This window comes from Cibotium barometz, chromosome 39 (genome assembly GCF_041138505.1).
Source record: "Cibotium barometz isolate CiBa-2024 chromosome 39, ASM4113850v1, whole genome shotgun sequence".
NCBI lineage: Eukaryota > Viridiplantae > Streptophyta > Polypodiopsida > Cyatheales > Cibotiaceae > Cibotium > Cibotium barometz.
Genome location: NC_141084.1, coordinates 33347318 through 33371149, shown reverse-complemented (window position 1 = coordinate 33371149; position 23832 = coordinate 33347318). Strand labels below are relative to the sequence as shown.

The 23832-nt window shown below is 41.7% G+C and overlaps 1 protein-coding gene across 2 annotated transcripts; it reads left to right on the top strand.

Annotated features, from left to right (window-relative positions):
* Positions 1-20416: 20416 nt before the first annotated feature.
* On the top strand, positions 20417-23254 carry LOC147616004 (biotin carboxyl carrier protein of acetyl-CoA carboxylase, chloroplastic-like). 2 transcript variants are annotated; one of them, XM_086778629.1, is made up of 7 exons: positions 20420-20806; positions 21361-21411; positions 21608-21756; positions 21851-22178; positions 22323-22394; positions 22540-22605; positions 22728-23254. In XM_086778629.1, the coding sequence occupies exons 1-7, from the start codon at positions 20651-20653 to the stop codon at positions 22749-22751; spliced, it is 846 nt and encodes a 281-aa protein (XP_086634755.1). In that variant the 5' UTR covers positions 20420-20650; the 3' UTR covers positions 22752-23254. The 2 variants fall into 2 exon arrangements, with proteins under 2 accessions (XP_086634756.1, XP_086634755.1); XM_086778630.1 differs by lacking the exon at positions 22728-23254 and having other exon boundaries at positions 20417-20806; positions 22476-22609.
* Positions 23255-23832: the final 578 nt, after the last annotated feature.

The window sequence follows — 23832 nt, the reverse complement described above, 5'->3', positions numbered from 1 at the left end:
GAGGCACTTATTAAGTGGAAAGATCGTAAGGATGATGCCTCCTCATGGGAGCGCTTGAGTACGCTAACCAAGAAATTTTGTTAGTTAATTTTTGCAGACGAAAACTCTTCTTAAGGGGAGAGTAATGTTACTTAGCTTGTAGCGGCCTATGGGGAGCTCAACCGACCTCCAAGACCATCCATCAGAGCGTGGACAAGAAGCAAGCTAGGGTTCAAGGGAGAGAGCACCCGAGCATAGTCCTACAAGTAGTTGGTCATGTGTGGGCAAGTAGGCCACTATATATGTCCGACAGTGAGGATCCCTATCATCATTCCCTCTATGCCTGGGTGGTGAATAAGAGCTCCTTCTTCTCTATGTTCCACACATCGTTGCTATACAAGTGTGACATGAATGTAACATAATACCTGCAATCTACAATTGTTGTAGTCTTGGTTGGTCCCCATACCTCTCAGTGTATAACATCTAATGGCCTTACACACTAACATGCTTTTCATGTGGGAAAGCATGTTTGTGTTTCTTACCAAGCTGGCATGCTCCACATCCTTTTTGCATACTATCAACCTTAAACTTTGACAAACCTATAACAATATTTTGGGCCTGCATAGACTTCAGTTGTTGTGTATTCACATGACCAATACACTTGTGACATATATCAATATCTGCAATGACACATGTTCCATGCATAAACATGTTTTCCTTAACCTCATGCATGTGAACATCCAAAGTAAATATCATGCCATTTCTATTGCCCTTTGCAACCAAGCAACATTGATTTTTGAAGTCTTCCACAAAACATCCTTGAGGATTAAACATCACTTGAAGACCCTGCTCAACCATCTGCCCAATAAAAACTAGGTTCTTTTTTGTAATATTTGGAACATGAAGTATATCTTCCAAGTACTTAATTTTTCCATCTTGCATAGACAATGTCACTTTACCAACATGCGCATTGGGATGCATAGTATCATCACCTATTTCAACATAACCTAGTTTTTCAATTTTTTGCATGTTTTTAAACCATGCACCATGACTGGTCATGTGGTTAGATATGCTAGAATCCACATACCATATATCTTGAGATCTTGACACATCTCTTGTTGTGGAACTGAGCATGTGCTGCATCATAAACAGCTGCTCACTTCTATCATCACCACCATGTTTTACTAGATAATGTATAGTTGCCTTGCTGTAACTTTTCACTTTTAATGTTATTCTACTTTTTATAGCAGTCCTTTGCCATGTGCCCTAGTTTGCCATAATAATAGCACTCTATGCTATTTGCACTCTGATTTCTTTGCTAACCACCTCGGCCTCTTTGGCTCCCCCTGCCTCCTCTAGATTGGCCTCTTCCACCTGTGTACCATTGTTGCCTGCATCATTAGACTGTTATTGTCTAGAATTATGGTTTCCTTGTCGAACACCACCTTGGCCTCAACCATGACCTCTACCTCTGCCACTATCTAAATTAGAGTAGAAGGCCTCTTATGATATGTTCTTGCTTTTGTGAAGAAGAGTCCTCACATAGAGACTTTTCTTCTATGATCAACATAGACACCAAGTCCCAAAAGTTAGGAACATTCTCTCTGACTGCAATGGAGGTCTTGAATGGCGTATACTCTTTGCCAAGCCCAATCAAACAGACACTCAGCAAATCATCATCTTTCACCAATACATTGATAGACCCAAGGGATTCAACAATGCCCTTAATCTTTAAAGCATACTCATTGATAGACATGCTTTTCTTTTCCACAGTATTCAGCTCTTATTTTAGCTACAGTTTCCTTGCCTTTGTATTAGTTTGGAACATTTACACCAGGTTATGCCACATAACTACTGGATTATTGGCATCCTATATGCCTTTATATGTGCTAGAGTGTCATTCTCTTCAAACAACTCTAGAGGCTCCTTGTTGTCTCCTTTGACATAGTCCCAGAATCCTTTACCCATCAAAAAATTCATCATTTTGAACTTCTAGGAATGAAAGTTGTTATTGTCCACCTTCTCACTAACAATCTGATTGATTATGTTAAACATATTAGCTTACAACAATCAGAAAGCTGCAAATAGACAATTTATGTATGCAAGTTATAACATAACAGTGTCTTCTATGACTGCCTACAGCGGTACTTTGGCACAATTTGTATGTCACCAAATCTGACCAGAGTCTATGTATATACACCTAATATCAAAATACATGTGTGCAAACACTATCTATACTCCCAAAATACACTATTGCATTGCAATAGCTAGATTTTGATTAGAGACAATTTCCGCCAGATCTTCCCAAAACTACTTGCAGTGATCGAACAGAGATCGAAACGCATCCAAAAACACAATTCTCACTGCCAAACTATAGTATAAAGTACTACGTACTACACAGGAACCTCCAAGCCTGCAAAGACGGCTCCTCAATTGGAGATGTGTAGCTCTTGGAGCTACCGAAAGGGGTGTTGGACCTAAATAAGAAGGGGAAGAGATGATGATGCTCTTACCCATGTGCCACTTCCTTGCTTGCTTGTTCTTGCCTTACCTCCTTAGCTCTCACACAAACCAAAGCTCTGATACCATAAAGAGAATGCAAGGGAGAGGGAGAGCTTGAGTTTCTTAAGCAAACACACTCACATAACACAAGAGAGTGCAAGACATAAGAGAGAGATGGATGGATGAATTTTCTTCTATCTTCCTCTCTTCTCTATAACCATAAAACTAAAAGATAAGAGTACATACATAAAGGTAAAGTACTCTCCTACAATAACATACAATGGTCGGTCCATAGTGTGAATCCAACTATATGAGCTGACACTATAACTATGCCACCATAACTCTAGTACTCCAAAGTGACTGTCACATAGCCTGTCATCACACTGTCGACCATAATATCACCAACCATGCCAGTGGTATAAGTGTGAAAGCTATCACCCAAGTGGGTCATCAATACTCGTTGTTCAATACTAGTTGAGCTTAATATTTTAACGATGTTCTAGTGCCAGGAGTTCCAAGATGGGGTCCATAGTAGGACCCACTGCATCGTGCTCGTGTGACATAGGATCGGCCTTGACTTCTAGGAGGATGGTTGTCCAGTGGTTCCTTAGTGGAAGAGAGTTACTGAGAAAATCAAAAGTAGAGTCAGATAAATCTCTCTTAATTAGTGGAGGATTAGTGGCATCCTTATTTTAACGATGTTCTAGTGCCAGGAGTTCCAAGATGGGGTCCATAGTAGGACCCACTGCATCGTGCTCGTGTGACATAGGATCAGCCTTGACTTCTAGGAGGATGGTTGTCCAGTGGTTCCTCAGTGGAAGAGAGTTACTGAGAAAATCAAAAGTAGAGTCAGATAAATCTCTCTTAATTAGTGGAGGATTAGTGGCATCCTTATTTTTATTTTCATAAAGGGTAGATAAGTGAGAAGTTATATGACTAAACACCAGGAAAGGTGTTGTCCTCTACATCATCCCTTTTATCTCTGTCCCCATCATTGGAAGGCAACAATGGTTTCTTGGTGAGATAAGGAAGGCATCCCTTTTATCTCCATCCCCATCATTGGGGAAGGTGGCGGTGGTTTCTTGGTGATAAAGAAGGCATGTAAATCTTCTTTTTTAGGGAATGTGGGATGTTCTATGTGCACTTGGTCAAAGTCATATACTAATGTTGTTAATAAAGATTGTAGGTGTGCACAAATAATATCAAAAAGGTAAAGAATGCCATAATCATGATAAAGTGTAAGAGAAGCCTCTGCCTAGCCATGTGTGAGTATCCAAGTTAAGCTTTCCTAGAGTTTAGGAAAAGGGAAGCTAAAAAAGGAGGTAGGCATAGATGGTTTCATTAAGTCAATGGACTCCTCCCCCTTGCTAAAGTTAGTAGAATCAATTAGCACCCTACACCATGATCTAAAGTTAGTAGAATCAATTAGCACCCTACACCATGATCTAAAATTCAGCACTATATGGTGAAGGGGGTAAATGTACATGGATTGAGCCTCATTAAGTTCAAGAGCTCCCGTAAATATAGCCATAATAATGGTGGGGTCAGCATATCATGTAGTGTTTTATTGAATTAAGTACTCTTGGGTTAGTTCCTCACTTAAGTTAATATTGTATTGGCATAAAGAGAGTGTTAGTGAAGCAAAAAATAGGCAAAATTTTTGGTGAGGGGCTCAAGGAACCTCAAGAAGGTCAGCAATGATGGGTCTACCCTCCTATCCACCACGAGCTTAGTATAGGTATTGTCTTCTTTTGGTGTGGCAAGTTTTACTTATTGCAATCGCAACTATTGGTTAAGGTCAATGAGACAAGCCTCTTAAGCTTGCAGAGCCTGGGAAATCTACAGCTCCTGTTGGTGTGGCAAGTTTCTTGTAGTTGGAGATGTTGAAGGAGTAAGCCATTCTTTTCTGTTAGGACACCTATCTTAGCTTTTATTCCTTCTGTCACTACATGGGCATCCATAATCTACTCATTAAGATGAGAGATGAACTGTTGGTGGGCTGGCCAACATAGTCACCTTTTTGGTTTGGATATCCTATAGTGTTTCCTTGGGGTCCTTGACATGGATGTCATAGTTGGTGCAACTAATTTCATATGTCTCTTTGACCTGCTCCAAGTGTCCTTATTGTAACCCCGCTTCAGTGGCCTATAACTCTTTGTCCTTCTCTTCCAAAAAGTGCTCCAAGTCTTGGAGATTATCAATTTGCATTAGAGATCTTAGCCTAGATATCAACACTTGGTTATTTGCCTTGGCTTACAACTTTGATCAATCTACTGATGATGACTGGTAGAAGTATCATGAGCCCTTGTTAAATGTTAGATGTTACAAATATATGTTAGTATAGCTATGGTGATTTGGTAAGAAAAAACCATTCTCTTTTTTTCGAGTCACTATCATGATTCAGTAGACTGTAGAATCATGGCATAAAAATCTCCATTATATCAATAGTACGAAGTAGCAAAACATTGGAGAAGGTGTGATTGTGAAGATTAAAGTGTTGACATGAAAAATTAAAATCCATTATTGTTCAGGGAATGGTGGTGATGTGATTATATAGGGATGATGTGGCAATCACATCGTGATTATCTATCGTGATTATCTATCGTGAGGGATAACGTGGCAATCACATCATGATTGGTGACATGGTATTAATGCCGTGATGCCGTGGTATTAACGTCATGATTTTTTTATTTTTTATTGTACCATATTGGTGATGTGCCACCGCCCCATGATTTGTATGGTGTGATTGATGACATAGCACTATGATCGATGACGTAATCATGCACTGTGATTCTACGGACTACAAAATCACAGTTGCCATGGGATGTGATTACCCATAAAATAATACCATTAGAAAACTAGAATGTTTCAATTAAGTGGTTAATTGTTAGTTCTAATATGGTGGGGATGTCGTGATTTTGTAGTCACCGTAGTTGGATCCCGGATTGTGCAGACTGCAGAAGCATAGTAGGTAGCCCATGTTTGGGTTGATGGAGGGAAGTGCAAAGAGAGAGTAGTCATTGAGATTGGGGGTGGGATGGACCCAAAAAAAAGAAAACATAAGGATAAGTAAATTCAGCAATCCCAAGCACAATTACATTTTTTATTTCAAGTTAACAATGATTTGAAGGCTTGTTATTAGCAATAGAGAAGAAGAGATGGGGGTTGGGAGAAACATTAACACAATCATCAAAACAAGAGATCGAATCCCAATTCCTTATTTTGATATATTGAAGTGATGTAAATGTAGCTTCTTGGATGTTGCTTTTCCTATTTTGTAAGACTGTCAAATTATCTTGGAGTGATCATGAATTGGACCTATCCTTGAATTCTTCATCCCACATGTGTTTTTTTATTTTTTTATGCATAAATATATTTTGTACTCTTACAAGCAAATATACAATGAAGTGCAGTAAATTGAGTCAAGAAGACTCTTGATGTAGCTACAATTAAAGTAAAAATCATTGGGAGGCATGAAAGAATAATTTATCTTGCAAGGATAATAGAAAAGGTTTTCACCTTCTTGAGATAATTATGGATTTTATGGTGAATATACTATTATTGAAGGGCTTCATTTGTTGGGCAGGGTGGTGCCACTAGGATATCCTATTATGATTTCACCTTACTTAAGAAAATTCAAATGATGGGTCATACCATTGACCAGGTTTTTTCCCACCACCATAGCCTCTCCATTCAAAGATGTCCTAAAAGGATGTCAATGATAAAGCCATGGTGCATACACACTACATTTTTCCACTAGTGGGTGAGTATTTGTGTTGACTCTCACTGAGAAATTACCATAGTTAGCCAATTGAAAGAAGAATGGTAAGCTAATGAGCTTATTCATTAATAGGATCAGCTCTGTTGATGATGATTGAGGAGCCTGTAGATGGTTGATGAGGATTTTTTTGGCTGTTGTTATTTTTTCTCCTTGTGAGCAACAAGTACTTGTGTCTACTCTCCTTGTGAGCAACAAGTACTTGTGTCTACTCTCCTTTTTGTTGAGAGAGCAGGTTCTTATGTCTACCACTTAGTTTTGAGATGATGTCTTTTGGGCACTGACTTCCCAAGTACAAATAGTTTGAGTCATGCTATTAAGTGTTTTAAGAACTCCATGATGACATTAGTAAATGTTGATACTGAAACTTTAGATTATGCATCTAATGAGGTAACTTGTTGTATATCCTTATTGTTGATAGTGCAAGCAAGTTCTTATGGCTTCTTTGTTTTTGAGAGAGGGTTTTTGTGGTCTACTTGTTGTTGCTTTAGCCATGACATGTTTTGAGACGTGGGTGTGCTTCTTCTTGGCACAGAAGGTAGTGGCAAGGCTATTCTTTCTTTGATGGCTTTAGGTACCCAAATGTTGGAATAACCATCATGATACCCTTGAGCAATGAGTAGACTTGTAAGCAGCCATTGTTTATGGACTTTATGATGAGGGGGTCAGTTCCTTTGTTGTGGAGGCTTCTTCTTTTATGCAAGTTGAAAGGATCTTGTGGATTTCTTTGGAATCCACACATTTTTATTTCCTTCATAGAATCCTAATACTTATAACAATTTCTTGGTGGGTACCGACAATGCCCTACAAGTTGGGGAGATTGCTTGGAGTGCATTGTTTAAAGTTGAGCTCAAGGGGGAGGGTATTGAGATATTGAGCTCATTAACTAGTGATATGGACATTGATGACCCACATGGATCATAGCTTCCACACTTATGCCACTAGCATGGTTAGGTCATAGCTTCCACACTTATGCCACTAGCATGGTTAGGTGATAGCTTCCACACTTACACCACTAGCATGGTTGGGTGATAGCTTCTACACTTTAAACCATTATCATGGTTGGGTGATAGCTTCCACGCTTACGCCACTAGCATGGGTGAGATTATGGGCAATATACTGCTAGTGGTTAACAGGTTGTATGATAGCGACTTTCATGTACTAGAGTTATGGCACTAGCTCATGTAGTCAGGTTACACCCCCTCATTCTTCTCACCTCTCTTTCCTCGTCCTCTCTCTCTCTCTCTCTCTCTCTCTCTCTCTCTCTCTCTCTCTCTCTCTCTCTCTCGTTCTATTCTCTTTGTTTCCATTTACCTCTTGTCCTCTCTCCCCTCCTATTTATCTTTTTCTCCTCCTTTAGTCTCTCTCTTTTTCTCCATATACCTCTCTCCCACTCCCTCTCTCTTCTCTGCCTCCTTGTTGTAACCTAGGGGAGAGAGAGAGAGAGAGAGAGAGAGAGAGAGAGAGAGAGAGAGAGAGGGTGGGGGGAGAGAGGGAGAGAGAGATTGGGAGAGTGAATGGCAAAAAATTAGAAAGAGAGAGAGGGTGGGTAAGGGAGAGAGGGAGAGAGAGATTGGGAGAGTGAATGGCAAAAAATTAGAAAGAGAGAGAGGGTGGGTAAGGGAGGAGAGAGAGAGAAGAGGGAGAGAGACAAGCGTGAGAGATAGAGAGATAGAGAGAGAGAGAGAGAGAGAGAGGCACACACTAAATGAAAGCGTTCAAAATTAGTAGCAGTTGTAATTGAATTCTACGGTGAGGTGTTGGCTACTACAAGACTTCTAGAGTGGTGTGACAAACTTGTTGCAAAATTCAATAGAATTTCTCGATTGGGACTAGTGAGAATTCTAGATGCTTTGTTGCCCCGTAGAGGTCGCTTATTGTCTTTTCAAAAAATCCATCAATATTTTTGGGTTCCACATGGATATGTACAGTTATGGGAGAAGGTCAGGGTGCATTTAGACTGTTTGGTGATATTCCTCAGTTAGAGGATCCGCAACCTTGGTTAGATTGGGCATTTAGAAAGCCTCATGAAATTTTCCAGTGTACAACAAATCAAGTGTACCATATGATGGTGGAAGATAAACTGTTGAATCGCTGAGAAGGCTAATATGATATGGAACATTAGGAAGAGTAGGGCTTGGTGGAAGGAAGTAATCTTACAAGACTGGTGGTCTCACATTCCATATCAAGGGAAGGTGTTCCTATGGAGCATGCTAGTTGGAGGCCTACCATTGGGGGACCAATTGCGAAAACGGAAGATTGCTTCTAGTAATTGTGTGTTTTGTACTACATGCTTGGAAAACATGCCCGCATCTTTTCATTTCATGTCCGGTGGCAAAGAAGGTGTGGGATTTCCTTACTCGCATATGGACCCTGTTGACAGATAGGCCTGTAAAGGTTAAAGACTAGATTTTTGGCAAGATTCCAAATGTGCCGGATAAGCCAGAACATTCAGTTTTCTTTCATTTTTTGAGGTGGACGAGTTTGTGGCATATCTAGTTAACTAGGAATGCCTTTATATTTGATGCAAAAGTTAAGGGCTACTATTGTGTCAAGTCTCTTCCTTGCGGTCGATTCATTTGGTGGAGAATGACATGGCTATATATTGGATGAGGGTACTCCGAGCTACACTTATGGTTCTAAGTAATTAGTGACAGAAAGCTAGTACATCAGATTGTAACCATGTGGCCATTTATAAAGTAATTTTTTAGTAATTTATCTTCTATTATGAAACACACACACACACACACACACAGAGAAAAAATTCCCTCCCCCACCCCCAAGCGGCAAAAGCATGCCATTTAGATGGTAGGGGAGGGAAAAAAATCATTTTATCCTCAAATGTTTTTGGATCTTTTACATAATTAAAAAAATTGTCCCTCCCCCTCTCCACTTTTTTTAAAATATAATTTTTTCTTTTTTCTCAAAAAAATTGTTAAATATTTTCTATTTTTTGGAGAAAAAAATAATTTTTTAAAGAAAATAATTAATTAAAAAATAAAATTTCCCTCTCCCACCCCCTAAGTGGTGAGCTTGAATTTCAGTGGTTGGGGGAGCTTGCCATTTCAAGGATGGGTGAGCTTGCCATTTTAGGGGTGGGGGAGGGGAGAAATATATATATATATATATATTCTCTTTTGGCACCCCCAAGTGCCACCTAGATTTTTTCCCCTTCTGCACCCCCAAGTGCCACCTGATGAATTTTTTTAAATTCCCCCCTCCCTAACCCCCAGGTAGCGAGTTGTGGTGAGCTCACCACTTGGGGGGTGGGGGAGGAATTTCTCTCTCTCTCTCTCTCTCTCTCTCTCTCTCTCTCTCTCTCTCTCTCTCTCTCTCTCTCTCTCACTTGCATGCAATCTATATGTGTCTATTTGCGTTGGGCTATTCATGCTTTGTGCACACGATTGGGTGGTGTTATTGTGTGACTATCCTTCTTGCCCTGTGCCCTGTGCCCTACGCCTCCCTTATCCCACCCACCCTCACTTAAGCCCCCAAGGCAGCAACATAGTTTTCTCTTGCCTATGAGAAGTGTTGTAGAGAGTCAACCCTCTCTACCAAGACAAAGAGATGAAGTCCCCAATGCGCCAAAGTTGACAAATATGAAAGAGTTGATTGAGACAATCTGGACTGAACTCTGCAAGGAGCTACACCAAGAACTAAAGAAACAAGGAGACATAGGATTGAACAAGATCTTAACAAGAAGATAAATACCTTATATGAAAACATAGCTGCACAAGAGAGCAAGCTGGAATCTCAAGAAGCCTGTTTGACCACCCATGAAGAGAAAATCACAAACCAAGAAAAGGAGATTGAGACATTGGATGCTATAGTGACCAAGCAAGAGAATGAGATTGAGGCTCTTAAAATGGCCCGCGTGCTTTGAGAGGAATTTAGGATCCTTTAAGAGAAGGAGGAGAAAATTGCCAATGAGGCAACCATGTGGGCCAAAGTGATCCAAAGAACATAGAAGCAGGTGGAGGATGTAGGCAATTGGATCAAGGTCACCAAGAAACAATGGAACCCACCCTTAACCTTGAACATCATCAATGACACAATTGAGAGGAGAAGAGGAGGAAGACTTGAGCTTTACATGTGCTAGTTGTGGGATGGAAGGAATAGGCATCACTAAAGGAAGCCATCATATCATTATGCATAAAGATAGTAATCCCTGACACCCCCTTCATCGAAGCATGGGGAGGGTGGGCAAGGATACCATAAGAGAGCACACCCTCATCCTCAAGTTTGTTGGGGATTTGGAAGCAAAGCAAATCTTCCTCACCAAAAGGCAGGCCCTAAAGGGGGAAAAGAATTACTTAGAGGCCACACAAAAGGAAATGCATATCACGCATACTAGAAGTATGAAAGGCAGGGAGGTTCACAGTGTACAAAAACAGTGTACAAAAACAGGAGGGTGATTATCACCGAGTAGTGCACCCCCAATGACGGTGCAAGACCTATGAGAACAAGTTAGGAATCACGGTTTGGAACTGCAATAGGGCTCTATGAATAGCTGCATGCTTGTTTGAGGAGACATTTAGAGGGCACAACATAGTACTATACACAGAGACACACCAGTGCCATGGGAGCTGGCCATTTGAGGTGAGAGGACATAGACGGGAGTCCACAACTACACATGGCAGGGTGCACCAAAGGCTCAAGAGGAGTGACCATACTATACAGAGAGCAGATACAACATTATGATACAAAAGCGATTAGAGAGGATGAGGGAGCATAGATCATATGGATCAGGATGAGGATAGAGAGACCCCGAGACATCTACCCAACATAATGCTACTTCGCTTTGGCTACATCCCGATATGCCACCCATGGAGAGTCTCCATATGTGCCACTCTATGATGCCACTTTGGAGTTCTCCAACATCCTCCTTGTTGCTGGTAGACTTCAGTGCCTACACCGCCACAACACATAGATACCCTTCTTTGAGAGACAAATGACCCCATGTACCAAGAGATCGACATTGAGGTCATAGAACTTGAGAGGATATAGTGACCCACACCTACAAGGAGCATTTCCTGGCCTTAGCGAAGCTCATGGACTAGCCATCTACAATGGCTTAGCCCAATGGTGGCCTGTCTTTCACATGCTACTCCTTTGCACATGGAGCTAGTATAGTGGACTACCTAATGGGAACTCTCTCTTGGATATATCACTCATCTCAAACTTCATCGTCTCACCTCGCCCTATCGGAGTTGCACAGCCAACCATGCATACCTAGCCTTCTCCCTCACATGCTAGTACACCACCTAGCCCGTTGTTTTGTTGCACCACTGCCACCTAAGATACCACTTCACCAAAGAGACCTCTCCCATCTACTCCAACCATATTTACCACACCCACCTTGACCCCCACACCCCACTTGATATACTCACCACATAGCCAACCACCCTTTGCACATCCACCCCCCGTAGCCACCTTCCCACATATAGAACCACCCCCAGACCACCATGTGGAAGTGTCCCACAAAATAGCTAGTATGATGAGGAGTGCCATGAGACTCTAGCCCCGTAGTGGCTGTGCGATTGAAGCTCAGGAAGAACCAGTCCTCCCTGACATCCTGGTGACAGACATACGCATTCTGCAGATTTCGGTGGTTCATCATGGGACTGTCATTGATCAAGTTCTGATTGATGGTGGTGCAGGTGTCAATATTGCAACGCAGTCGGCTTGTGAGAAGATGGGATGGTTGGAATGGGAACTGACTCCATTTTTGGTGCAGATGGCTAACCACCGACCGAGTTCATTCTTTGGGCATTTTGAAAGGAATAGTGATTGAGGTTGCGGGGATTTTGTTTGTGATGTCTTTTGTGGTCCTCAGTATGGAAGACTCCAATCAGGAATGTAATCTCTTGTTTGGCCGTCCATGGTTACGGTAGGCCAACGTGCGGCACAATTGGGAACACAATCAGATGACTGTTCGCGGTAGGGTCGAAAAAAAGTGAAGTTCGCATTACAAGAGCGTCGTCAGGACCAATGCCCACTGACTTCGATCACCTCAACCCACATATGGCATACCTATGCCACCTCCCTTCATGTCTCCGAGCAAACCTCCCCCCTCTTCCTTCTTCTAAAACAGGAGCATGGTTGATAGATGCTATTGGGATGTAGAATGGTAGAGCACATGATCATGATGGACTAGTCACACTAAGCACTTCTCTCATAAGAGGTGCGTGATGGTCCAACTCTTAGTTCACATGTCTAACATGGCCTTACGTGAGGGTTTCCCTACTACCAACTAGTCCTCTAACACCATTATGTCCATACTGAAGGCAGGTAGACCCCAACAACTATAGGAATATAATGATTGGTCATACTTTGCCAAGATCTATGGGAAATTTTTGGAGCATGAGCTAAGAAGGTGGACCAAGGAGCATAGACTCAGGGCATCAAGGTAGGCAGGTTTGAGGATAGGGCACTGCACACTAGACCACATCTTCACATTATGAGCCAATCATCTTCACATTACGAGCTAAGAAGGTGGGCCAAGGAGCATAGACTCAGGGCACCACGATAGGCAGGTTTCAGGATAGGGCACTCCACACTGGACCACATCTTGACATAACAAGCCAATCATTGAGGAGGGGAGAGCCCAAGAGCGCCAGATATGCTACTACTTTGTGGATTTTTGTAAGGCTTTTAATACCATCCCATGAACCAGACTCATGGAGGAGACTACAAGATATGGGAGTACTGACAATGACGGTTTAGGGGATTCTCACACTTTACGAATCCATCTCACTAGCAAAGTACAGGCCCCAGAGGTCATACATAGCACTATCGGGGTGAAGCAGGACTACCCCAATCTCCCACTCTATTCACGCTATACATCAATGAGATATTGGCTACATAGAAAGACATAGGGTGTTAGATCGCTGTAACACCGCTACGGGCACTACCACAGGAGGGCACGGCAGTCCGCGACCAGTGCCTCAAGTCCCTAAACTCCATAGTCATTGACACTCTCTCTCTCTATGTGTCCAAGGCTACTATAAGTTCCCGCGACCTTGACTAAAGTGCTCACACATACATCTACCACGTGGCCTACATCATTGGTGGCTCAGAGGTGGTTTTACTTTATTGGGGCAGGTTACATTGGGTTGTGGGGTCTCTCTCTCTCTCTCTCTCTCTCTCTCTCTCTCTCTCAGAAAAGATGATCCGACTCCACTTCCTTTGAAGCCTCCATGAAGTTTGCCGATGTCGTTCCTTCTTCACTGGGTTTGCTGTAGCAGTCTCTCGCCATGTGTCCTGGCTTTCCACATTTGTGGCAAGTGAAGGTCCTCCCTCCTACTCTACCTCTTCCTCGTCCTCGTCCTCGAGAGAATCCTCCTCGGGTGAAGAATGCTTTTTCCTCTCCTGCTGTTGAGTCGAGCCCTTTCTTCTCTTGGCCTCTGCTCTCTTGCTCTAGTAGAGCTGCTTCTATCTCGTGTATCTTCAATTCAAGTACATTCTTTAGTGTTGCTACAATGTTTTCATAATCTCCTTTGTCCACACTCTTCAGAAGTACAGCTAATGCTTCATCATCTTCTACCTTTTTGGCCAATAGCTACCAGCTGTTGCTTAATGCTTTTATATTTGTTCAAGTGTGTGATTAAAGGTTCACTTTCCTTCATGTCCAATTTGTAGAATTGCATTAACAGATTTATCTTGGAATTTTTTGCTTGTGTACCAAATAATTTATTGAGTTCATCCCATGCATCTTTTGCCCATTGTATCCTTGTGATGTGATGAATGATTTCATCATTTAAACTGAGTGCAATAAGTCCCAATGCTTTAAACTGAGTGCAATAAGTCCCAATGCTTTTTCATTCCTGCTCTTCCACTCATTTTCCCCTCTCTCTGGGCATTCATCTCTCCCTTCAACTAATCCCCACAGATTTTTCCTCATCAGCAAATACATGGTTTTTGTCTGCCATGTGTAAAACCGTTCCCCATTAAATTTGGCTATTTCCTGTGCTGAACTCATGGTGATGTGAAGGGAGTCTTACCTCTTGATCTAATTTCAAGATTCAAGGGCAGTGTCTACCCTTTTACAACTCAATCTGGTGTTTAATAGATGATTACAATAATTTTATCAGCATAAAATCACCAGAAATTACATTAAATTAAGGGTAACCAATTTGTACGGGATGATTGGAGTATCAAACCAACTCCGATTTGCAATCTGAAGCTATAGGGATCTGTATCAGATACCTAATGGTTAATTTGAACCCTCAATTGCACCAAAATATAGTGATTAGCATTGATTAATCACTGATTAGCAAATTAATGCTCTATTTTGTGTGCAGAAAACAGAGTATGCGGGGAGCCCAGATCTGGTGCCTTACACTTCAAATGAGCTCAAATGCTTTCAAAGGCATCAATAGCAATGAGTCTAGTAGAGGATTAAGCCAAGAAACACAAGATTTGACCAAATATTGAAAGCTTAATCTTTGTTTTACCAAAGTCACCTGCAGATTTGATGAAGAGCTTGGATCTCACTGTAGACTTGATGAAATTGAATTCTGTCTTCACCAGCTTGTAGAGCATGCTTGAAAACCCCTGGGGCTAAGAGGAATTGAAGCAATTTGATTTGATGAGCACAAGATCTGCAAATCACTCAGAAAAAACAGCGCTAACTTCATCGTCGATTTCTCCTGATTTACTTCGCGGTTTGCTGCGCCGTTTCGATGAGCTTGTAGCCAAGGATGTTGGCTAGCTTGTGTTAGAAGCTTGTGCCCTAATTCTATGTGTGTAAGGTGCTAGAGATCCTCCACTGGCTGGGGGTGAAGGGGGGAGTGAAAAACTAACTAAAAATTTGATTTTTTTAAAATTATCTACTAATCTCGATTAATTAACTAATGGGCTCATAAACCTGATGGATTCTAGGCATGGCTCTGATACCGTGTTGAAATTTGAGCAAAATGATGAGCTATGGTGGATCAAACACTAGAATCAACATCATTAACAAAGTGATTAGTAAATGATTAAGACGTAATTAGTGAAATAGATTAATGTAGGCATGGATACTCAAAAACCAGCAAATTCTCATTAGGGCTATGCCTCAATTTATAGAGTTTACATCAAGCATCAAATCTCATTGATTTCTCCATGATTCACTCCCAGAATATCTCCACCTCTTGCCTGATTCTCTCCACCTCTTCTCTTTTCCCAAAATAACTCCACACTCCTAAATTCTCTCATGCTACCCTTTATTCTCTCCCAGTAGATTCTTCTCACCTTTTCACAGGTTCTTTCACAATTACATCTTCTCTTTTACAGCCTCTAACCAAGAGCTTGTTCCCACACACACCCTATTCACTTGTATATTTCAACACGAAGACATGTCACATATAGGGTTTTGGTAGCCCTTTGAGATCATGCACCAATCCGAACAGCCGATGGCTTTTCCACAAGTCATTTATCATGTCTTTCTGTGAGACCAACGTCATAATTAGTACCAACGTGGGTTGTATCACCCGACAGTGAGCTTGGCCTACTTTTGGTGTCCAATCTTTTGTAGGCCCACTCTCAATACAAAACCCTTATACAGGGGTACCAACCAAAAGAAGAAGAAGAAGAAGAAGAAGAAGAAAGAAAGAAATAAAAAAGAAAAGTGAGTCAAAGAAAGAAGAATGCAAAGTGTCGAAGAAAGGAGAGTGTTTGAGTTTTCACTGCAAGAAGCTTCTATAAGCATGCTCAACACACTTATTTGTTGCACCACCATGCACAAATCCACTGCCATGCCTCTAACAAGCTATTAATCTTGACCCCACAAAAAAGAATGCAAGTAAATATCAAAGAAAGCATTAAATAGAGTTACATAAAGTAGCTTAGTTGGAGAAGTCCTTGTTTGGACAAGTGCACACACACAACCCATTACCCATACACATCACCTACATATTTCACTATGGGCATCACAATTTTCTCACTTCTCACATCCCATGGCACACACACATTCTTACACCTACACAACTAACCTTGTTAATGTCAGCCCTCCAAGTATATCTCTAAATAGGGGGGCCCATGGTGGGCACAAGCCTAGCCCATGGCATGGCCCATCATTTGGAGAACCCTTGACCTTATAGGTACATCCCTCGAGCTTCCATGCCTTTATCCTTTGGCTCTAATTCATCACCAACAAAATCTCGCCCTGCCTATATATTTGGCAAGCAAAACCCCATCTGAGCATAATACCTTGTCATGTCAAGATGTCCCGAACCTCCATCTACTCATGCTAGTTATTCCATGGTGGTCCTTGCACTCATTCCACCATTCATAGGGTGTGCTCGCTTCTCCCAGCTACCTTATCTTGATGAGTCCACTTCCAGTGGAGGCCCAACATGAAGCACATCTACATCACTTATCACTTCCGATAATGCGTGAAAAGCTACCTACCATCACAGTGGCTACCCAAAGCTCTCCATCACTTTGTCCTACATTTGGTTGCGGATTAGTCTTGAACTAACCACTTAAGCTCAGCTGCCAACTCTATCCTGCACCATCCAAACCATTCACTTCTTAGTAGCAACTTTACCACTGCCTTGGGTGACATGAAGACGCGGTCTCACCATTAGGAAGGGGGTTATGTTAACCACTCCATAGATTAACATGGTTTTGCCTAATTGACCTACAGTAAGACGCTTTTCCATCTTTCTCGTGTGAATGGTCACTTATCTTTCTCGTGCAAATGGGAACTTGTCTTTTGTAAGGCAATGTTGGAACGTACAAAGAAGCCTTACATGCACTTAATGTCAAATAGGGAAAATCTATGGACTTAGTGTACATCGTTTCTTAAGACTAGTAATAGAGGCCAGACTATTTCTAAGTTTGATCGGCCTAGTGTGAAAACTAGTAATCTTATATGCTTTTAAATCTTGCTTGCTTGCTTGATGGATGCATGCTAGGTCTCATTGTAGGTGGTCTTGCAACAAATAGCTTCTTCTTCTTCTTCTTCTTCTCCTTCCCATGGATGCTTGATGGATGCATGCTAGGTCTCATTGTAGGTGGTCTTGCAACAAATAGCTTCTTCTTCTTCTTCTTCTTCTCCTTCCCATGCCTTTGTGAGACAGAACCATTGTGAAGGACCATCTCTTCTTCCTTCCATCTACACTTTGAGAGCTCTCCTTTCACCCCTTTTTACAACCAGCTCGAAGGCTAGAGCCAACAATACATGGGAAGTTGCAATTACAGCTCGAAGGCTAGACCCAACAATACATGCTTTATCAAGGCTAAGGTAAGATCTTGACTTGAACACACACACACACACACTCTCTCTCTCTCTCTCTCTCTCTCACACACACACACACACACACACAACGATGTGGAATAGCTTTTTATAAGAAGATGTTAGAGTACTTGACCGTTCTAGGAGATGTGGCACTAAAACTCTTTAGTGGGACTCGAGATCTTGCAAAAGAGATCCAAGGAGAGACATAGTCTGTGTAGATGAGCATATTGTAAATGAGGTTTTAGTGTCATTGAGAAAATTGTAATGGACATAATGATGGTGGATACGTGAGGCTCTCATAAATATCAAAATGTACTCTCTTCTTCTCTCCCTCTCGATGATTACTAATATCCTCTTTGTGATGAAGGAATTACTTTAAGTCTCTCTTATGTTTGTAGAGAGAGAGAGAGAGAGAGAGAGAGAGAGAGAGAGAGAGAGAGAGAGAGAGAGGATTGAAGGGCTGAGTTCGGAGGAGGAGGGGAGGAGAGAGGAGGAGGAAAGAAGAGTGAGAAGAATTAGGGAGGTATGAGTATACAGAGAAAGTGGTTGAAAATACTCGCTCCAAACTTGCACTCCTAATTTATCAATGGAACTCGGATCACTAGGTATATTGAAAAGCAAATTTTTGCCTATCATTGAGTATAAAATCATAAGATGAGATTTGAAAAAAGCTTTTAAAAACTTATAACCCAATCATTTGCAAATTAGGAGAGGCACTTGTGATCAAGAGTAAAATGAAATCATCTTGTCTGAGATGAGGTAATGAATGTGCTGAGGCACATATGATTTATCCTACATATTTGATTGTAATTCCTTGCAAGAAAACAGAGTTTTCAAGATCATAGCAATAGAGAGCTAAGGGTACTTCTCATCATGATGGGGGATAAGAAAAGTGAGATGGCACTATATTGCAAATAAGTGGTGAAAATAGATGAAAGACATGATGAGAGGGGTAGAGACAAAGAAGCTACCGAGATGAACCTTGTGTAAGGAGTGTACAAGGGAGCATATGGTATAATAGTGAGCAAGGAGATAGTAGGTGAAGTTAGAAAATGAGATAAGTTATGTAGAATGTGATATGCGTACTATGGAGGAGGTAAAAGTATGTGAACTCAATACTTTTGAATATCAAGCTAGGTACATGAACATTAACAAGGTGATGGGCACATCTTTAAGCCTTAGGAATGATATCATGGAGGCAAGGTAGATATGGCAACTATGGAATTGAAGAGGAGAAGCGTGTGAGAGTAAGGGTGGGTGGAGTCCCATTGACTTGATAGTGACATGTGATCATATGATGTATTGCCATGTTATCATTGTGGCTTTCAAACATTGTATTGAAGAAAGGAACAATAAAGAGGAGGAGTGTGTGAGAGTAAGGGTGGTTGGGGTCCCATTGTCTTGATAGTGACACGTGATCCTATGATATTTTGCCATGTTATCATTGTGCCTTTTAAACATTTTATTAAAAAAAAGCAAACCAATATTTGTTGTAAGTGGTGGATGACCTTTATCCCTAAGATTTGAGATCATTGAATGCCAATTCTCATGAAACTAGAAAATCGTAACCTAAATTTCCTTTTTTAAAAAGGAAAAAAGGTCAAATTTAAAACCTCCATGCCTACATTTTGTAAGAATCTGCCAAAATTAGAAGTTGTAACCCAAGTTTTTTTCATATACCAAGGCCAACCCTTGCACACTCATTGTTGAGTTTCGAGAACTTTGCATAGTGAGGCTCAACTCCTTAGATTTGAATATAGATGCTTTTTTCATATGGGCTAGAGTTGATCAAAGTGTAGTTGAGGAGGGTTTGAAAATAGTTCCGTCTTTTGATGCACATAAGATGATTCACTTGGAAAAGTATGTGCTTAAACTTGCATGTGTCAAACAGAGCATTTCCCTATGACACCACCTTCCGCAATGGAGATTGAGAAAGGAAACCCTAATGTGCCAGATATAGAAAAGGAAACCCCAAAGTGTCAACAAAAGCATTTCCCTATAATACCTTCCTCAATGGAGATTAAGAAAAGGAAACCTTAACGTGCTAGATATATAAATTTTGAAGAGAAAAAAACATGTTATTACATTGATAATTTATGCTTTCTAGTGTGCATGATATAGATGGATTTGACGAAGACATTTGAGGGAAACGAAGGAGAACTTATGGAACATGGACACTAACTTTTCCTTTGCAACGTAAAATGAAGGAGAAGAACCCTTGTTATTAGACAATCACAAACTAAACTACATCCTTTTCACATTTTGGATGAACTGATATATCTCTATTTTGGAATAACCTAATGATTTAAAGAGAGATTGTGGTCTTGGACACCAAATATTGTCATGATAAGAGGGTTTCACAAAGCCTATGAAAGGGCTTATTTGGCCATTTGTATATAGAGTGGTAAATGAAACACACACTTGCAATCTTCAAAAGAGTAGAAGTGCAAGAAGAGGAGGAGGAGATGGGAACGGACACATGTGAATTGTGCATGTGTTGTGAGCACACTTGTATGTGTGCATGCAAGTGGGCGAACTTGATTGTGGAGCTTTTTAGAGTGAAAAAGATGTTGGGATGGGAAAATGCTTACCTATACACGTTGGGATGGAGCTCCTTTTAGTCCATCCTTGTGCTTGGGATGGGAAAATGCTTACCTATACACGTTGGGATGGAGCTCCTTTTAGTCCATCCTTGTGCTTAGGCTTTTTTTTTTGACGGGCACCCTCACCATTCAAAATTGACGGGTTTGGTGAAATTTAAAATTTTGCAAGTATTGTACGGCCAAAATGCTCAAAACGAGCGTGACTCCGTCAAAAAGCAACTATGCTTGTGGTTAAGCATAGCTATGGGGATATAAAGTGGTTGTCTATTTCTCCTCCTTATCATCTCTCTCATAAAATTAGTTGAGGAAGGGACATGTAGCAGTAGCTAGCTACTTAAAGAGTGGTGTGTGTGTGGGGGGTACATTCACACCAACAATCCTCTCCAACCGCCGGAGCCGCGCCGGAGCCAGGGAGAGCTTCCTCTCGCCATCGCCGGAAAGCTTCACAGAAGCTCGCAGAAAGGTTACCAGAAAACATCAACGGCCTCATAATCATCATCGCCGCCTTCTTCCTCCATTACTCCTCCCCCGTCTTCCCTTGTTTTCTGATTTGCAGAAGACGCCATGATTGCCTCTGTTCAACAAGCAGCAGCTCCCGCTGCTACCCTTTCTGCATCAGATTCGGCCGGGAGTCTACACCATCTGCCGAAAGAGCGCCTCTCTTTGCTTTGCTCAAGCTTCCATGGCAGGGCCCTCTTCTTCAAACCAGTCGTCTCCCAGGTATTCATATGCATCACCGCCACAGAAACTCTTCGTCTTTCTATGTCTTGCCTGCCGTTTTTCTGCAATTTTTCGCACATTTGGATGAAAAGCTTCTGCCATCGCTAGGGTTTTGTTTTCTTCAAAATTTTAGGGCTTTTTGCAGTCTCCATGCATCTTCTGTCTATTCAGGCTTCCTAAAACTCCACATTTCAGTCTTGCGCTTTTTTTTTTTACATTTTCTGTATTGATTTTAGATATGCAGTCCATCCTCTTATCATCAAACTGTATCTCACCGAAGAACTCATTTATACACCAGACCACTTGCATGGATGTATGAATGAGTATATTTCTTATTCCTTGAGATCCAACCAGGAGTTTCAGGCTAAAACTCAACTTTTTTCAAGCACAGGAACGATGAATCCTGCAGTTTCGTCAAATGGTTGTGTTTCTTTTTGTGGGAAATAATTGATCTTGTTTTACAAGTCAATGCATTTTAGATGGGTTCAGAAAATTTTTATTCGCGTGTGAGATGGAAGCTTCTGCAGCTAATAGCATGCCCTCAATTTTTGCAGGGCTTGCACGGATCCTTTCGGCCTGCTTCTTCGGCCTCTGCTGTTAATGAGGTGCCAGAGAATATCCTTATCTCATGCACTTGTATTGATTTTGGGTAGACCTTGAACAGGAAAAATGTGCATGGTATCTACAGGTTGCTGTTGATGGCTCTGCAAATGCAGTCGCAGTGGCTGCTTCAAAGCTAAACGTGCTTATATTGATTCTGGGTAGACCTTGAATAGAAAAAAATGTGCATGGTATATACAGATTGCTGTTCATGGCTGTGCAAATGCAGTCGTAACGGTGGTTTCAAAGCTAGATGTGAACCCCAAGGAGAATGTCCCGGAGGAGCCGCCTGCAACAGCCAAAGAAGCCACCGTTTCTTCTGTATTCGCAGATGTGGCGAATTTGGTCAAGTAAGTGCCCATGCATCTGGCATCTTATCAATTTCTTGGTGGGTTGAAGCCACTGTGTTTCGAGAATGGAGGTTGAGCTGAACCGTCTGTATAGGCTTGTAGATTCCAGAGACATTGTGGAGTTGGAATTGAAGCATTTGGACTACGAACTTGTGATAAGGAAAAAGGAAGCCTTGGCACCTCCACCTGCTCCACCAAGTTTTTTACCACCTCAGATTGTCTCTCAGGCACCATACCCAGCATACGCACCTTCGCCTCCACCACCAGTGACTACTCCAACACCTGCAACATCTCATGCACCGGTTGCTGCCCCTGCTGCAGCTGCTCCCGTGCCTCCTGGGTCTGATTTACCATGGATTTTATCACCCATGGCTGGGACTTTCTATAAATGCCCAGCACCAGGCGAACCCCCATTTGTGAAGGTTAGTGGAGCTCACCTTAGCTATTCCTTAAGTTTTTACTTTTTTGTGTAAATTCTAACCACATGCTTTGTCACTATTTAAAGCCCCCTATTTTCAGCTCTTTCAAAGACATTGCTACAGATTCTCAAGTTTACCGCTTTGCAGGTTGGAGACAAAGTGCAAAAAGGACAAGTTATTTGTATAGTAGAAGCAATGAAGCTAATGAATGAAATTGAGGTATCCTGCTTCTTCCTTTTTTCTCAACCACACTTGTTGATTATACTGATGTATTTTTTTCCCTTATGTGTTCATTGACAGGGGGTTTGAGTTCATGTCCTTGTTTTTAGACTTTTGTTATGGTAAATCCACGGTGCTGTTGCAGGCTGACCAGACGGGTACAATCGTAGACATTCTTGCAGAAGATGGCATGCCAGTGGCTGTTGACATGGCACATCTCTTACCTTGCAACTGGCTTTATATCTAATGATGATGCATATGAGCAAAATCTTCTTAGTTGCCTATTTTTTTGAGACCGTTCTGCTTACTCCTGAATTTTTTTCCTCTTTGCAGCCACTTTTTGCGATCAAGCCTTGAGGCGGAACATGGATCCCCAGTGATCAGTTCCAGTTAATTGCGGAGTGCTGGAAGGGGTAACAAGCTGCAGCTTAACTATGATATGCCTCTCCCAGCTAGTGCAGTAGTTCAAGCACAATAAAGGTTGGGTCGGAGAGCGAGCTATATGAAGCTCTGCTGTGTTGTTTAGAAAAGGAGTAAAGGTAAGTGTTCAAGGAAACCATTAGGTTTCTTTGAGCCTTTAATTTTTCAATATCAGTTTTGGCAGTTATTTCTCCTTATGTTTCCAAGTTATCTTGACATTTGTAGTCTTTGTTTTCACCATAGGTAGGAAGTGTTTAGTGGTTCTGCTTGGTCTTAAGTTTTGGAATCTTTACATGAAAAGTTCTGTCCCCTTGTCAAGGACAACACTTCTTGCCTCGTTTCTAAGACATCTTCGCAGTCTTAATCCCCCCACTTTCTACAAGATGTAAAGTAATGCGTTTTTTATGGGTCTGTTGGGGAATCCATGTCCCTTTGAATCATTTGTGTGAGGATTGGAAACATGTTAAAAAAATCTTTCTATGGAGAGAAGGGTGTTGGGCCCTCCGTGAAGTTTGAAATGGGTTGCCCTTGGTTGGCTCACTTTGTCAATGGAGTGAACGGATCAGGGCTTCCAAGCTATATATGGTTTGGAGGTGTTTGCATGTGTTAGTACTGTTAGCAGTCATCTCTTGTCTGTACCATATTACTCAGTAGGGAGCGAGGGCCATTGTTTTGGGTGTGCCTGCCCACGTGTGAGCTTTCTCCATTTTTTCCCATTGTCCATGTTTTTTTTCGAGTTTTGCTAGTCGTCGGGGGGCTGTATGAGCTGGCCGGCTTGTAGTCTCTTGGCCGACTGGCGTTTTCTGCCGGCTGATTCATTTTTTGCTGGCCGACTGGTATTTTTTCCATTTGTGTGCTTCTCTTGCTGCTGTTTGCCTGTTTTGCAGTGGCCGACCAGCAGCCCTAGGTGGTATATATGTCTCATTTCTGCTGCCCATTTTGACATGGTATGAGAGCCCCAGGTGGCTTGAATCTAGGTGGCTTGAAGATTCAGAGACAGTGAGAGCATTCGGGATTG